This window comes from Lipotes vexillifer, unplaced genomic scaffold, assembly GCF_000442215.2.
Source record: "Lipotes vexillifer unplaced genomic scaffold, Lipotes_vexillifer_v1.1 scaffold442, whole genome shotgun sequence".
Classification (NCBI taxonomy): domain Eukaryota; kingdom Metazoa; phylum Chordata; class Mammalia; order Artiodactyla; family Lipotidae; genus Lipotes; species Lipotes vexillifer.
In genome coordinates this window covers 62,149-78,337 of record NW_006790311.1, presented here as the reverse complement: position 1 = coordinate 78,337, position 16,189 = coordinate 62,149, and the positions used below count along the sequence as shown (strand labels likewise).

The 16,189-nt window shown below is 44.8% G+C and overlaps 2 protein-coding genes across 2 annotated transcripts in view; both read right to left on the bottom strand.

The window, feature by feature from the left end:
• The window catches only part of TBRG1 (transforming growth factor beta regulator 1), a 10,439-nt gene extending 4,291 nt beyond the window's left edge, over positions 1–6,148 (bottom strand). Inside the window, exons 1-5 of the mRNA XM_007463582.1 lie at positions 5,785–6,148; positions 4,035–4,105; positions 3,171–3,403; positions 2,296–2,432; positions 1,853–1,999 (exon numbers count right to left, since the gene is read on the bottom strand). Coding sequence (XP_007463644.1) covers positions 1,853–1,999; positions 2,296–2,432; positions 3,171–3,403; positions 4,035–4,105; positions 5,785–5,934 — 738 coding nt within the window. The 5' untranslated portion in view covers positions 5,935–6,148. The remainder of the gene's footprint in view (positions 1–1,852; positions 2,000–2,295; positions 2,433–3,170; positions 3,404–4,034; positions 4,106–5,784) is intronic.
• Positions 6,149–9,773: 3,625 nt separating this feature from the next.
• On the bottom strand, positions 9,774–15,869 carry PANX3 (pannexin 3). Its single transcript, XM_007463581.1, has 4 exons — positions 15,689–15,869; positions 14,733–14,875; positions 12,149–12,363; positions 9,774–10,671 (listed from the first exon to the last, which is right to left on the bottom strand). The coding sequence occupies exons 1-4, from the start codon at positions 15,867–15,869 to the stop codon at positions 10,032–10,034; spliced, it is 1,179 nt and encodes a 392-aa protein (XP_007463643.1). The 3' UTR covers positions 9,774–10,031.
• Positions 15,870–16,189: the final 320 nt, after the last annotated feature.

Genomic DNA, 16,189 nt, shown 5'->3' with positions numbered 1-16,189 from the left:
TTCCCTACTTCATTCTTTTAACTGCTGTATAATATTACACAAGGTGGATATATCTTAATTTTTAACCATTTTCCTATTGGTGGGTATTCAGGCTACTTTTAACTTCTTGCTATTGCAAACAATGCCACAATTACATTGTTGTACGTAATTCTTTTGTTCACATTTGCACATTTCTCTAAGACATACTAGAATATCTAAAGTATTCTGGATCAAAGGAGTCACACATTAACATTGTTGATATTGCCCAGTTGCCTTCCAAAAAAAGGAACTTAACAAATTTTCCCTCCTACTAATGCCATTTGTACTTATTTTCCTAAATGCTGGCCAACATCTGCTATTATTTATCTTATAATTGCCTATGAGAAAAAACAAGATCTTTCTGTTTTATTTGCATCTCCCTAACTACTAGTAAGGTCTGCTCTCATCGACCATCTGCACTGTTTCTGTGAAATGCCTGTTTTATCTGACTGCTTTTTTATCTTAGACCACAAGAGCACTTTATCTGGATATTAATCCACTGTTACGTATTTTCTTCTTGTTTGTCGCTTTTAACTTTGATTATGGTGGTTTTGGTCATTCAGAAGTGTTTAAATTTTTAATAGTCAAATCTGTTACTACTTTCCATTATGGCTTCTACTTTTCACATCTTGCTAAGGAAAACCTTTTCACCTCACCCTAGGATTATAAATATATTGTTCAATATTTTTTTAACATGTTTATAGTATAAAACATTTTATAAAGCTAAAGCAATTAAAAATCATACTGGCATTTATAGACAAATAGATGAAACAGAATCGTCTGGAAACATACTCAAGTATTATATGTATTTAGTATATACTAAATGTGTCACTTGATGTTAGGGGAAAAAAATTAAAGCTCACAATGTACCTGAAAATAATGTCTGGATGGGTTAGTGGCTTAATAAAGGAAACAAAAAAAAACCCAAAGACTTTTTTTTTTTTTTAAATATTTTAGCAATTTGTCTTTCAGAGGAAATTAAGGACCAGCTTGTCAATTACCATTTACATTCTATTACGATTTTGATTAGATCTTCCTTGAACGTATAGATTTGTTATAATTATTGCTACAATATCGAGACTGTCTGTTAGAGCACTTTCTAAAGAGAAATGCTGCATGGCCAAGGTCATCCGAACTCTCAGCTGCATCCGACAGCATTCTAACCAGGATAGGAGTGATGCAATACTGTCCACATGTGTCGGGCAGGCTCTCAGCTTCTGCTCAAAGGTTCCTTCCCTTGCTTCTATCTCCTTCCACCCCATTTTCTAGCGATCTGTAATATCATCGGACAGTGAAGCCTGGAACTCTGAAAATGGTCTATTTTCCCCCAATGATCAGAGGAGACTGGGAAAGTGAATTGTCTTGAACCACAGCACTGAGAAGGATGAACAAAGATACTTAATATGACTAGGATTCAGGTCTCCCAGGTCCTCAAGAGTACATGCAGTCAGAAACTAATATGCAGTTTCTCTGCTACCTCCATCTTGGTCCCACCTGAGTTGGCAGAGTGTCAAACTAATCTCCCCTGAATGTAGGCCTGCACTTTACAAACAAGCAGCTTGATCAGGCCTCATGTGGTCACCATATTGACATTAGCACCAGCACGGTTCAAGGGAATGGGTGTCAGTAGGACAATCACACAAATGCAGATTCACATCCCAGCTCAAATCACTTATTAGCAGAGGTGTGACTCAGGGCCAATCACTTTCTGCATCTTACACACTATCTACCTTGTAAAGTGTCTGAATAGGTAATATATATTAAGTGCGTGTCACAGAGAAGGTTCTCAAAAAAAAAAAAGAAGAAAACCAGCAGTTATTCTTAGAGTGGGTACCTGAGGCTGTGTGCCACCGTCCTTGATCTGACAGGTGTACAGACACTCCTGGTCTGGGCTCTTCATGCTGGCGTATACCCGAGTACTGCAGTAGCCCACAGGGTAGATGGCACCCTCGTCATGGAAGCCAGGTCGGTCGGTGATGATCTATAAAAAAAGATTCCCCCAACCTGCCACTGAGGTCACCAGAAAATGCAGAAGTCCAGGGTACTGTGGTAGAGCCTTTAGAACCACCTGGGGCTGCAAAGAGTGACTCAAATCAGAGAGAGAAAGAGTGCAGGATGTGTAGCAGACAAAACTGACCTGGTTTCCTAGGGACTGGAGATTTTCTGGGGTTGGTCTGGATCAGCAAGGGGCTGCTGCTAACGGGAACAGGGAGGGAAGGCTCAACCCCACTCCCATACTTCTGATTCTCCTCTCTCTTTATCGCTGGTCTCACTCACCTCCCCCAGGCTATATACTGTTAGACCCCCCAGTCCGATGGGGAACACAGGCCGTCCTGAGGGATCCAGGGCAATGGGCTGAACCAGCTTGCGAGCACCTGTCTCCATTTTCTTTTTCTTGGATGTTTTCTTCAGAACTGAAACGCAAATCTAGGGTCACCCACTTTAGGCCCTTCCCAGTGTTGAGGGGAAGGGAAAACTGCACCATGCTAAGAGCAATAAGCCAATCCTGGTTCTACACACTCCCTGAATGGGCACATGGGACTTTTCCCCAAAGCCCTGAGTATCCTTCTAACCCACCCACCTGGCAGTAACCAATTTTGGTATCAGGGCTTAGTACCTAAAAGCCTTATACTTTTTAAGGCCTCTGACTTCATTTATAAGGTCAGCAATTTCCCAAGTCATCTGTGTGCTCTAAAGGCCACCAAGCCCATTTCCCTGCCTCTAGGAAAGACTGAACTGAAGGCACCCAGAGTCGGGTGTGTAGGAGAAGGGGAAGGCCTTGGCCTGCTCCCATCACGTTTCGCCAGGTCTAACTGCAATTCCTTCACCTGGAGTGGCTTTAAGACACTTTAGACAGTGAAGCCTGGAACTCTGAAAATGGTCTATTTTCCCCCAATGATCAGAGGAGACTGGGAAAGTGAATTGTCTTGAACCACAGCACTGAGAAGGATGAACAAAGATACTTAATATGACTAGGATTCAGGTCTCCCAGGTCCTCAAGAGTACGTGCAGTCAGAAGGGCTACCAGGGCTGCTTAAGGACCAGGTGAGAGTTTAAGTCATCTCTGTGGCTGAGTGTCTACCAGTTAGTACCAGGTCTTCGTCATTAGTCGTTGAGCCACTGGGGCAACTGATATCCTCTCCCCAAGGTACCTTCCAGTTTGTTGTTCTCTTTGCCTTTTTCTTTTTTCTCCTTCTTGGATTTCTTTCCAAATGGTTCCTCAGCTCCAGTGCTAGGCCCAGAAAGCGGCCCAGCTCCCTGGATAGTTCCCACAGAGCTGGCCACACCATAAGTCAGGGGCAAACTGGAGCTGTGGGAAGGAGCTGCAACCTGTGCTTCCCCTTCAGTTAGAGCCTGGAGCTGAAGGAGCTTCTTTAGCAAGTACCTGAGGTCGGGAAGGAAAGGGAGCAGAAGTATGAGCTTCTGTTTTATCACAATTCCATATTTTATTCAAGTATTGGGAAAAGCCAGAACTATATACAAAAATTATTGCATTCACAAAAATAAGGTTCTTATTGGACCCCGGGAAAAACGAAGCTCCAGAGAATAATACTTCAAGAAGCTAAGGATAAAGGATTATAGCGTATCTCTTTTGCATCTGGAGAGCTCTTCTAACTGGATGTTGGAAGGTGTTAGGCTTCTGAAGGGCACATACCATGATCTGCACAGGTACATATACTCACGGAGTACTACATATGGAATAAATATATGTAGAATGAAATGCAGTTTCTTTTATTCCTTGGCTTTTATAACTACAGAGTTATAATAAAATTACTTATAAGATGTGGCAAGAGGGTTTTGTCAGAGAGATGAATAGAGCTGTTTCATCATCATGGTCCAACACGACCTGGGTAAACAGGAACCAATACCATAGGTTGTGACTTTCTCTGTACCAGATTAGTGGCCAGTCGGCTGTGCAAAGCACAAAAATCCCGATGGAGGAAAATTCTTAGGAGCAGAAACACCATATCAATCACCAAAAAATGTAATTCTGAACACAAAATGAACCAGCTCACCGTCTTTCTTCTTTAGCTTTAAGAAATTTTTCCTCAAGACGAGCAATTTCATCACAAATAGCAGCATTTTCCTTGAAGAAAATTTTGAATATAGTCACACAAAAATGAATAAAAGATCAAAGTATTATGCTGAGAAGAGGAGCTATATTCCAAACCAAAGAAGTCTGTGTTGCTGGGTGAGAAGGAAGTGCTAGTCTACCTTGCAGAGAAACTGTAAACAAACCTATAAGTAAAGGTAGGGTCAAGTTCTAATGCGGGCAGAGAAATTAGATAATTTATAGAAACTGGTGCACCTTTGCGTGAAAAGGGGGAGCTATTAATGATTTTGCCAGAACAATATGGCAAAGTAGTAGGGCTGTCCTAGGCAAACCAAGACATATGGTCACCTTAATTAGGGTAGACTTTAGCAAAGAAAAGGGCATACTGCTCAAAGCATAGATACTTAAACTCAACCCTTGTAAATATGGGGAAGGTCCATTCTCAAGTGCCTTGACTCTTGGGGAGCTTACAAAGCGAACCTAACCCAAAGCATCCCATGCAGTATGAACCTTAAAGAGAAAATATAGATGGAACAAAATCAAGTCTAGTCCATAAAATTCTTAAATTTCATAACCTATATATGTGTATTCAAGCATCAGCTTTCTTTACTGACGATTCCATCTAGTTCCCAAGCATGAGTCCTGAGGGGACTGCTCCAATCTGGATGTTCCATAGTTGGGACCTCAAACTTTGAATGATCAAAACAATATCCTTTTTCTTCACAAAACCTTCTGCATAGACTTGGTGGGACCAGTATCCTAACAACATAGGTGCCAAGCTTTAGGTACCTTTGACATTTAGGGAATAAAAGGTAACATAATTAGATACTAAATCCTTTTAATTCTGCTTTTATTTCTCTCCAGTGTACATGGCAAGTGCCAAATAAATGCTTTCGGAATGAATGCTCTGATTTCCAAACCTTTCCTTATGCTGCCAAAAAAGCTGAGGGATGTTCTAGCTTTTGGTAGAGAAGGTAAGGTAGTGGTGATTCAGATGTGGGGAGATATTTGAGACACCTGCTATTTCCAAGCATTGAGGTGAGCTTGAACAAGCCAGTAATATTGTAACACTTAGTTGTGGCTGGAAAACCATTTCATTCATTCAGTAAACCCAGTGCCTCTACAATAAAAGATGGGGAAGACTCAAAAGAGGTTAGAAGGGGGGATTATTGAAAGCTTCATGTGCCTGTTCGTGGAAGGGGTCAGTTATGGGTAAGCGGAGTGCTTGGGAAACAGGCTGCGTAATGGAAGTACTAACGAAACTAGAATCAGGTGTTTGAGTTGGAGCCAGGGCTCTGACATAGTGCCCTCGAGTAAATCATCTCTCGGGGCTTAAGTGTTGCTACTTTAAAAATAGCGCCTCATTCTCAGGTTTCTCTGGAGGCTCAAAGGCATTTCCAAGAGTTCTGCGGTAATAACAATAATGACTAAAACTTATTAGCACAGCTTCTAGGTACCGAGCGCTTTACTTTCCTCATTTAATCTTCATTAAGTCTGCAAGGCAGTTATTAGCTCTCATTTGCAGATGAGGAACCAGGATTACAGGAATTACGTAATTTGTCCAAGGCATGAGGCTAACAAGAAGTAATGTACAATGTAAAACCTAACACTATATTAATACTGTCACTCTGGGAAGGGGAACAGTTCGGGAAAGATTTCGCGAGTTAGGAGAGGCTCGAGGCTGAGAAGGGCTGAGCGCCGGTCACACTCACAAACACCGTGGCTTTGGCCGCTTTGCGCAGCCGCAGGTACTTGAGCCGGTACTTCTCGTTCTGGCTCTTCTTCGGGAGTTTTTTCATCCTGGCCTTGCTGGACTGCAGCGGGGTCCGCGGCGAGGAGGCCAGGCCGCCCAGCAGGCTCATGGTCCGGCCCCGCTACGGGGGCTCCAGGGAGCGGCCGGCATCAGCTCCTCGACCGAGGAGTGGCCCCTAGCGCCGGCTACGTCTGGTCTGGGCTGGTGGAAGCCGGCCGCTAGGAATCGACCTCTCTAGAACATTCACGAGGCGCAGGTCTCGGCCACAAACCCTGCAACCAAACCCGGCTCCCGGTGCCTCCCTGCACTTCCGCGTCTGCCTCGGAAGTTAGCCGTGACCGGAACTTACATCACGGCGTCGGCCGTGCGTAACTTCCGGGGCTGGGAGCTGGGTCCTCTCGGTTCGGCCGATCCTCGGCTCCGGAAGAGGGGAGGAGAAGGGGAAAGGGGAGGGAAGGGGAGGGAAAGGGAATGGGCGGGAAGGGGAGGGAAAGGGGAGGGGAAAAGGAAGGGGAGGGGAAGGGGAGAACCTGGTGAGGAGGAGGGCGGCTGGAAACGACTCTGAGACTCGCGTGTGTGTGTGTGTGTGTGTGTGTGTGTGTGTGTGTGTGTGTGTGTGTGTGTGTGTTTAGGTGAGGCGTGTTATTGTTGAGCTAACGTCGCACAAAAATCTTCCCGAAGCCAATCTCATACACGCTTCCGAACCCCACCCACTGCGTTTCAGCACCACTTTTCCACACTTGATACCGACTGGCCTTCTGGACTGTAGGATGCACTCCAACGCATTGCTGGGACTGCTGCTTTCCCTGCTTCCTTTCTTTATACAGCTCGCATGGATGTTTCTTGAGGGCCTGTTACGCTGTCCTTTTACTGGGAGCTGGGATTACAGTGGTGAATAGAAAAAAGTCCTCTGCTCTCAGATTAGGATTTAGTAGGGAAGATGGAAGATTTAACCGGCACTTTTAATAAGATGCTTGCACTAAGTAGGCACTGAGTAAATATTTGCCTGATGAAACCAAAAATATGTTTCTGTACCTAAACTTATATGTATATAGCTCTAACTTTATAACCAAGTTCTGTCTAATCATCAAATAGACAGTTCTTTAGAATGCAGTATTGGTAAATGAGCTGGGCTGGAAGGCAGAAGGCTTGTAATATTCATTTTTCTCCCAGCAATGCCACTAACTAGTTGAGTGAGCCTCTGGGTCACAGGTTTTTCCTCTCAAAACTGAATATAGTCTTTAGAATAATGAGGTGGATAGTTATAAACTGAAAGGTACTCTATTGATATATAATTACCGTTGTATATACTCAAAATTTAGACTTCTAGAATTGTATACGGAAATTAAGGAAAATATGTACAGAGTTAAAACACTAAGTTCAGTAAGTTACTGGAGAAAAAATAACGCTAAAATAAGTAACTTACAATCAGTTCAAAAAAGGTTTAGAATCGATAACCCAGGTACTTCATTTCTGGAATTGTAAGAACAGTGACAAGAGTCTTGACAAAATGGTTTTAACACAGAGAGAAAGATTACAAGAGTCCTTTTTGTCCATTCGTATTGAAATCTGTCCTTTTGGAACTCACGGTTCCAGTATGCTTTTACAAACATACTCAAGGCAACCATATAGATTCATTTTTGGAAACTGCCAGGAATACTTTCAGTTTACAAAATATCCATAATCATGCCTTTCATACTATAGACTGGCACTTTACCTTGGAACCTGAATATAGGTAGTTCTGATTGACAGATTTTCTTTCTTTCTTCTTCTTTTTTTAACCCTTATTTGCTAACTGCCTGATTTATTTGCTGTTCAGCTGTATTTTGTCCTTGCAGGCTTTATTTCATTAGAAACATTTCCTTACAATTTCTAAAACATTTCATGCAAAATTTAGAAATTTAGAAACTACAGCGCAAAGAAGATTTTTTAAAATTCATAATGCTGCCATACGAACTGAATCACTTTTAACATGTACGTTTAATTTTTTATTCAAGTGTGGTTGATTTACAATATTAGTTTCAGGTGTACAGCATAGTGATTCAGTATTTTTGCAGATTATACTCCATTGAAAGTTATTACAAGATAATGGCTGTGATTCCCTGTGCTAGACAATATATCCTTGTTGCTTATTTTATATGTAGTTGTTTGTATGTTTAATATTTTAACGCATTTTATATAGGTTAGATCACACCGAACATAATGTTTCCTCTTTTGTTCACTTACCATTATCATAGTCATTTTGTAGTGATATTATAAGTTCTTTATAAATGTTATTTTAGATGGCTGCTTAATATTCCAGTTATGGCATAATAATTTTACATAATTATTTACTTCCATGTTTGACTTTTTGGTCATCAATTGCTGTGAAGTGCATGTTTGTGCACAAAGCTTTTTCAATACAGGGTATTTTAGTGGCTGGTTCTGTGTTCTCCAGACAATGTAATGTATGTTCCTGAGCAGCTATTCACTATGTATGCAGAAGAATATTTATTTATTAGTGCCTATGATGACACAGACTTTAGGAAACTTATTTAAGAGGAAAAGACAAATACATGGGCTATATTAATATTATTAATATTATTAAGTGTAATAAGTTTTATCTCAGAGGTAGGTATTGGATGATATGGCAGCACCTAGTTAGGGAAGGAAGGAGGAGATTGGGAAGGCTTCTTGAAGGAAAGATGCCTGGGCAGATTTTGAAGGAGAGCTAGCAGTCGGCCCAGTGCAGAACAGAGGAGGGCATCCTGGGCAGTGGGGACAGCATATTCACAGGCTCAGCATCGTGAGAAGCGTGGGAACTGCAAGTTGTTGATCAGAGTGGAAGATGTATGTGGACAGAGGCAAGAGGAGAGACTGAAGGAGCAGGCAGGATTTGGATTGTGAAGGTCTTGTGTACCAACTGAAGAGTGAGGCTTTTACCGAGCGACAACAGAAAGCCATTGATGAATGTCGGCATATCGACCCCTTTGCTTGTTTCAGGTAAACTTATCTGAATTTGTCTAACTTTTCTACTTATCTATATGAAGAGGGGTCGAAATGACATATGCAAAAATTCTCTGAAGAAATACATAATGTGCAGCTCTACAAATAGCAAATGAGAGACAGCATGGTATTGTGGTCCGAGCATGGCCTTTGGAGTCAGATCAAGGTTCCAAACATAGCAATGGGAGTTAGAAGCTAAGATGGGTAAGAGAGAGTTGGGGCCCAACAGCACTTCACTGTTTATCCTGGTTAGTTCTAAATGGTTGCTATCAGTGATTGGCTGTAAGTGGAGGTAGAGCATCCCCTGGGGTATTAGAAGCATATCTGGGCCCATCAAGAATTACGGAGTCTGCAGCCCATAATTCCAGCCCTTGGTGAAGTGAGTCCCTGGTTTACACAATGAAAAAGCGTATCTGTACACCTCAAGTCTCCACCCACAGCTGATGCATGGCCCTGGCCTTGTTCTATGCTGTCCTTAAGCCCCAAGAGCAGACGGCAAATTCCTGCCATCAGCATCTCTTGGCCCTTCTTGCAGGCCACAGGATACCTGGGCAAGGTTGGTGACTTCCACAAGACAAGCTGGGTGAATTCCTAGGGTTTGAGGCCACACCACAGGGTTCCCAGGGATTTCATATCTTTATTCTCTTACCAGATTACCCCACTTGCTCTAAACTGAGTGTGTATCCTACAAAGGCGTAAATACAGTGAGAAGAAACTGCCTCCGTTTAATAGCCTGTAGAAACCTCTCCCTTTGTACAATGTCTAGACTTTAATTTTTTTTGAATTTTTTAAAATAATGGTAACTTTTATTTTTAAATTTTTTATTTTTTGGTCATGCTGTGCAGCATGAGGGATCTTAGTTCCCCGACCAGGGATCGAACCCATGCCGCCTGCATTGGGAGCGCAGAGTCTTAACCACTGGACCACCAGGGAAGTCCCTAGATTTTAATTTTAGTCTTAGTTTTTCTTCTGTCTTCATATTAAGCTCTAGATCTAATTTTTTTTAGCTTTTGGACTCATCAGCTCCAACTTTCAGATTTGTTTCCATGTATTGATTGTATCTTCTCACCTTTGGGATAGCATAGTACAGGATGTTCGATTCAGCTAAATGCAAGTTTAGTAATCCTAACGTGGGTGTTTTTGTATATTAGTGCGTGAGACTTGTGAAGAAGGGGAGAGATTTTTACTTTCCATAAAACTTCTTGCTTCATGGCTTCTTAACTATGGATTTTCATCACACATCCCGTGGGTGAGATGTTTAGGTTTTGAGGGTTCTAAGCCAGCCAATAAAGTCATGAAATCAACCACTGTGTCAATGTTGTGCTTCTGGGTGGTTGTGTCCTTCAGCGCACATAGGACACTCAACCAGCTAAAAGAGATGAGCTCAGAGATGTTGGCTCGGAGGAAAAGAAGGATCACATTGAGATCATTGATGGGACATCCCAGCATCTTTCTGCTGAGGAGGTCAAAAGCCGGGAGCATCTCATAGATGGATAGGAGCCGTTTGTCCCACCGACACAGCCGCATGAGGTTGTATATTACCACTGGAACCAACAGCGTGTATATTGCTACAGTGGAGAGACTAACAATCTGGAAGACAGACAAAGAGGTCAGCCTGCACGTGATCAGATCGGGGATGTGGGTCTCCTCATGTAGCAGCCCTGTCTTGATGGAACAGCTGAATTCCTCTTGGAAGAAGACATCCAGGTGGAAGTGGCCAAGGTATAGGTAGGTGGCTGAGGTGAAGAACAGTAAGAGGGAGTTCCTCAGGAGGTAGGCGGCCACTAGTGAGTGTGAGCGCTGCTTACAGGCCAGGTACCGCTCTAGCAAGGGGAATTCAAAGTATCGTTCTTTCCGAGCCCTGGGCAGGGGAAGAAAGGAGGCAAGGTTAGGAGGGACCATTTAGAACTGTATCCTGGGAGAGCCACGTGGGGAAGTAACAGCATCTGTGTATGCAACACGGCATTACTGGCTCCCAGGAATATCTGCCTTCTTTGAGCATAATCGTTCCTTTCCCCAAAGAGAGGTGTGTGAGTGTATTTTAATTCTCCAAGACGTGAGTGCAATGCAGTAAACCCAGTGAATGATCAGTGAATAATGAATGATCACTCTGGATTTCTGCCTGGCAAGGCAGACTAAATCTCTAAGCTGAAGTAGGATCCTTAAGAAGCGTTAAGACTTACTAACTTAGCACTGGACTGGGATTCTAAATAACCACGTTCTGGTTCTTGGTCTGTTTCCTTTGTGTATGATTTTTTTGTAGGCCAGTTCATTCATTTTATAGAAATAAATCTGCTAACAAGTGTTTGTTGAGAGCTGTGGTGTTCAGGTAGATGTAATCCAGTCTCTGCCCTGACGAAGCTTGCAGTCTGGCTTGTAGGGAAGGGGCAGATGAAACATGCAAGTAGGAAATAAAAATAATGCTCGTTCTGTTGCTAAAACGATGGATACAAACCATGGTAGTTGTAAAAGTTAGGAGAGAGACATACAGTGTGAGCTGGAGTGTTCAGAAACCTCTATGGAGAATATTGTCTTAGATTGGCCTTCCAAAGGTAGATAGGGTTCAGAAAGATAGACAGGAGAGGAGCTTTTTTCAGAGGATAGAGATGTACACGAACCTGAGGCAGAATATGGTTTCTAACCTTAGCTCAGCTGTGCTCTGAGGGGGCCTGCCCTGGCCACACCCTATTTAAAACTGCACCTCCCTCCACCTCCCAGCTTTCCTGAGCCCCTTCCCCTGTCTTAGTTTTCTTTATATCACTTATCCTCTACCATATAACTTTCTTATGTGTTATGCTAATTCACCGTTCGTTTTCCCTCAATACAATATAAGCTCCCGCCCCCAGCACACACACACACCCGTATGCACAGCACCCAGAGCTGTGTCTGGCGCTCCTAAATGACAGATGAATGCTTAAATGAATGAATGGCTTGTTCAGGAGGAAAGCAGGAGACTGCCTAGGTGGAGTGGAAGGTTTCTGTCATTTAGTTGTTCGACAGAAGTCTGAGGTTGATGACAGTGTGTGGAGGGCCTAGGAAAAGTATCTGGGAGAATTGGGATGTTTTTTCTGTAGGCCTGGGAGGAGCTATTCAGGGTTCTGAAAAAGTGGTCTTTCAGAGGCTAACCCCTTTGTGACTCAGTGGAGTCACCTATAAACTGGAGGCAGAGTCCTTTCTCTCTCCCTGTACCGAGATGATAGAAAGTCAATGCGGTGACGTGTTAAGAACGTTGAATTCTCGAGAAGCATGGCGCAGAGGATAGTTTAAAGATTACTCTGCAAGATCCCATTTTAGGGCTTGACCGCATCTTTCAGAAAGCAGTGGAGGAGACAACTCACTTCTCCAGCTCATCCCAGAACGCGTGTGGGTCTGAGCCCTCCTGCCGGATCTTCAGCATGTGCTGCACCAGGCGGATGGCGCGATTGTAGGATTTGTCCAGCTCGCTGATGATGAACAGCAGATCTGAGCTGAGGGCCGGCACGGCTGCATACTGCCACAGCAGAACCGGCAGGTACATGGCCACGGCCAGGGCCAGCAGGGAGTAAGGGAGGGCCTGCAGGGTGAGAGCGAGCTGAGGAGGGAGGCCCAGGGCGCCCAGACCTTGCAACCTTGCAGACAGAGTGCTGAGTGAGGGGCTCTCCTTCCCCGGTTCCTGCCTCAGAAGGGGAGGGCAGAGAGAGAGACAGACAGACAGAGACAGGAAGGAAGGAAGGAAGGAAGGACGGAAGGAAGGAAGGAAGGAAAAGAAAGAGAGCAAGAGGGAGTGCTAGCTTCCTGTCCCCATTCTCCATGCATGTTAGCCTGCATAGCTAACTAGAGATCATGGCCAATGGTGGTCATGACATCCTAGGGGAGAGCATCTTCATTCTCAATCTTCCACTTTTCTTTCTCTGACTGCTCCAGACATCCAGAGTCCATTAGCTTTCCAAGTCCTGCCAGGGGCCCCGGCATGGCTGATTTTTACTGCGACCCTCCAGAGAGGAGGTCAGATCCCATTTCCTCCACGTAGCCTGCCCTTCCTTCTCTCATGGGCAATGGCCTTTTCTCATCTTTGGATTCTTGGTAAGACCAAACTATGCCATCAGGCACTGTCTTGGAATCCTTGGGGGCTGTTTCTGGTCTGTATTTGTATAAACTGACATTGGGTATGCATAAAGCTGGTGTCCTTCACTATACTACTTGCTACCTTAGATAAAGGGCTTTTCCTTATGTTTCTTATCATACTCACCACTCCTAACAGGTTGGACCCGCTGTTTTGCCCACAGTAAAAACCCTACTCGTAGAGGCTCAGTTAAGCGACATTTTTGCTGGGTACTGAACATGCATTATTCATTCTTTGTCAGGTACTATCAGTATCTCTATTTTATAGACCAAGAAACTGAAGCATGAAAATGTTACGTGCCTGATACAGGGTTACATGTCTAGCAGGTGAGTGCGCAGGATTTGGAACCAGGCAGTCCGATTTTGGAGCTTATTCCCTTAAGAAATACTGGACTGTAGCTTCTCCTGAACCATAGATGCTTTTTATTTTAGAGGAGAGTTTGAAGAAAGAGAGAGAGAGGGAGGCTATTTGACGTGTGTGCGCGTGTGTGTGCGTGTGTGCGCGCGTGTGTGCGCGTGTGTGTGCGTGTGTGTGCGCGTGTGTGTGTTTGTGTTTCTGAACTAAAAAAGAGAGACAGGCTAGGAAAGGTATATTAGACCATGAGAGCAAATGAGAACCTTTTCACTCCTGTCTAAGACATGATGTTTCTTGAAAATGAACTTTTCACCCTAGAGCTTCTGTTTCAGGAGGCTTAAAGTGGAGCCAGAGAACCTGGGCTTAAAGAGCGCTCAGGCCATCTGGTGATTGACAGTTTGACTCTTTTCTGACATATGAATCCCCTCTGCAGCACTCTGAACTTGTTACCATCTAGATCCTGCTTGAACACTTCCAGGGACAGACACCTCATGAACTCTTTCCGTTAAGTCTCTGGTTTTGTCTGGGTCCTAGAACTGTGGCATTTTGAGGCCCTGTAAATTGTCAGAACTAGAAAACATTATGAGTGACTTCTGATTAAAACTGTGCCTCGGACACATACATATTACTTCTGCTCCCTCATGAAACCCCACTAGAATGACAATAAAGGGACCCAAAAGACATAATCCTATAAGGACAAAGAAAATAGAAGAGGAGACAAGAGTAACAAAGTGTTGAAACCTGGGAAGCAGCTGCGTGATAGAAGGTACCAGCCTGCGGAGAGGATGAGAAGTTGAGGTGGGTACAGCCAGGCTGTTTTCACCACAGAACCAGGAAGACTCAGGGATGGGAGATACCGGGTGTGTCTGAAAATGGGGGTGCAGGTGGGGCTGGAAACAGGAATATTGAGAAAACAGACCCGCAGATCCTTTCTGAAACATGGTGCACTCAGCCGACCGCCCTTGTGGTTTATTCTTTGGAAACGTTAAACCAGACGGGATTCTGCGCTTGGGTCCATTGAGGGCAGGGGAACATACTGAGAACGGGAGTGAGCTGAATGAGTAGTGAATGCTGACACCCACGGCTGAGTTCCCAGAGGGTTGGCAGACGAGCTTGATACCAACTGCATGCTGCCCCCTCCACCCAAATTAGGGATTGAATGATTCTTCTTGGGAAAACTGACCAGCCCAGAATATCAGATTGCAGATACTGATATCTGGGGTTTTCCCCAATGAAATGGCCCAAAGGGATTACTTTGAATTGACAGCCTCAGCCCTAGGCACAAAACTTCCAATCAGATAAAAGTGGGTGAGCAAATATGACCAGATATTTGAAGAATGCCTGAGACGTGAAAGTCAATGACCAAAATACAAAAGCAGAGGCGGGCAGGAGAGAACCTATCGATGCAGTTCTGCCCCCCTCCACCCAGCCGTGAGGCAGGCTTGACAGAGCCCCTGCCACTTTACCTTGTGAGGCCAGAGGGATTTCGTCTTGTGCTGGCCAGACTCATCCTGTCCGTGGTGAACCAGTGAGTCCCAACAAGAACTGTCCACGTAGGCAGCCTGCCGGATGCTGAAGTTACTGGGACAGAAGCAGCTGATGGGAGACCCTGGAACAGAAACACAGCTTTGAGGCAGCCCTGAGTTGGGGTGGAGGAATGGGGATCCAGAGGACAATCAGCTAAGAGCTTTCTGGCCATTTCTGAATCTGGCAGGCACTGTCTTCTTCCCAGGCCCTAGGTTTCTGGGTCTGCACTGTGGGTGAACGAAGAGGCAGTGGGAGGCTGACACACCTCCCTGGGAAAGGTGGTGAGCTCAGCACACAGCCAGAAAAGAAAGCCAGCAATCCCAGTTCTCGGGAAAGTCCACGTTGTCTTTAATAGAGGTGGCAGATTCGCTGTGTTAATCTAGCACCTAGAACACTGGGTATACGTGTTTGTTAGTGCTCGTGCATGGGGCTGGGGCTCTTGGAGAGGAAAGAGTGGATTTATTCAGCACCTGTGATGCGCCAGACTCTGTCAGGCACTTAATAGGTTCTCAGGTCAATAATCCTGGAGGTGGGGAGTAGGAAAAAGACTCCAAGAAGATAGGAGCTTTATCTGAAGCTTGGCTAATTAAGACCTTTAGAGGTCATAAATCCTGGAGAGATTACAGGATCCTAATGTCTTTCATCCACATGAAAATCAAAATAAAAGTTTAGTCATTGCAATGACACAGAACATGCGAATACTGAAATTAAGACAAATATTTTTTATTGGAAAATTTTAGAAAAGACTTTCAAAGTTTTTTTAACACCTCTGCTTTGCTGGTGCCCCAAACGGATGCATAGTCCACCTTTTGGGTGATGCCCGGCCCGAGTCATGTGATCTAGACAGTGGGGGCTGACTCACTTCAGGGCCCACTGGGTCTTGGAAGCCACTTACCAGAGGAGAATTCCTGGGCAAATGCCAGTGACATCAGCAACAAGGGGAAGCCCACGGCTATGAACTTGACCATGCGGTCCAGGGGCAGCTCCAGGCGCAGTCCTTTGAGGCGGGGGCCCCTGCGGTCGGGCAGCAGGGCATCCGAGAGCATGTACTCTGCAGCTGTGTGTGCAAGCGACATGATGCCCCGAGCCTGGGCACGGGGGTGGCAGGAGGGGTCCCAGGAGAGTGGAGTCAGGAGGTGGCAGCTTCAGGCAGCAGGCTTTCAGCAGACGGTGCCTGCAGCCCTGGCCTCATGGATATCTGTGCGAGGCGTGGGCACTGGTTCTCTAAATAACTGGCCAGGCCCTGAGCCAGGCACCTGGTAATTAGAGGGAGGCATAGCCTAGTGGGTCCTCGCTGGAGGAGGGTCGGGTGTCAGCTGGGGCTGGTGCCAGGCTGCCCTCTGGACTGTCCCCGAGCAGATGCAGTCCCGTGGCTTTATGCTGCCCTCTCATTAAT

Bases quoted from the DNA above. Each gene is read 5' to 3' on its own strand.
- PANX3 (XM_007463581.1), bottom strand. From the start codon at position 15,869: ATGTCGCTTGCACACACAGCTGCAGAGTACATGCTCTCGGATGCCCTG. The intron at 12,364-14,732 runs GTAAAGTGGCAG...CTCACCCTGCAG, and splicing joins AATCCCTCTGGCCTCACAAG to GCCCTCCCTTACTCCCTGCT. The intron at 10,672-12,148 runs GTGAGTTGTCTC...TCCCCTGCCCAG, and splicing joins TTCTGGGATGAGCTGGAGAA to GGCTCGGAAAGAACGATACT.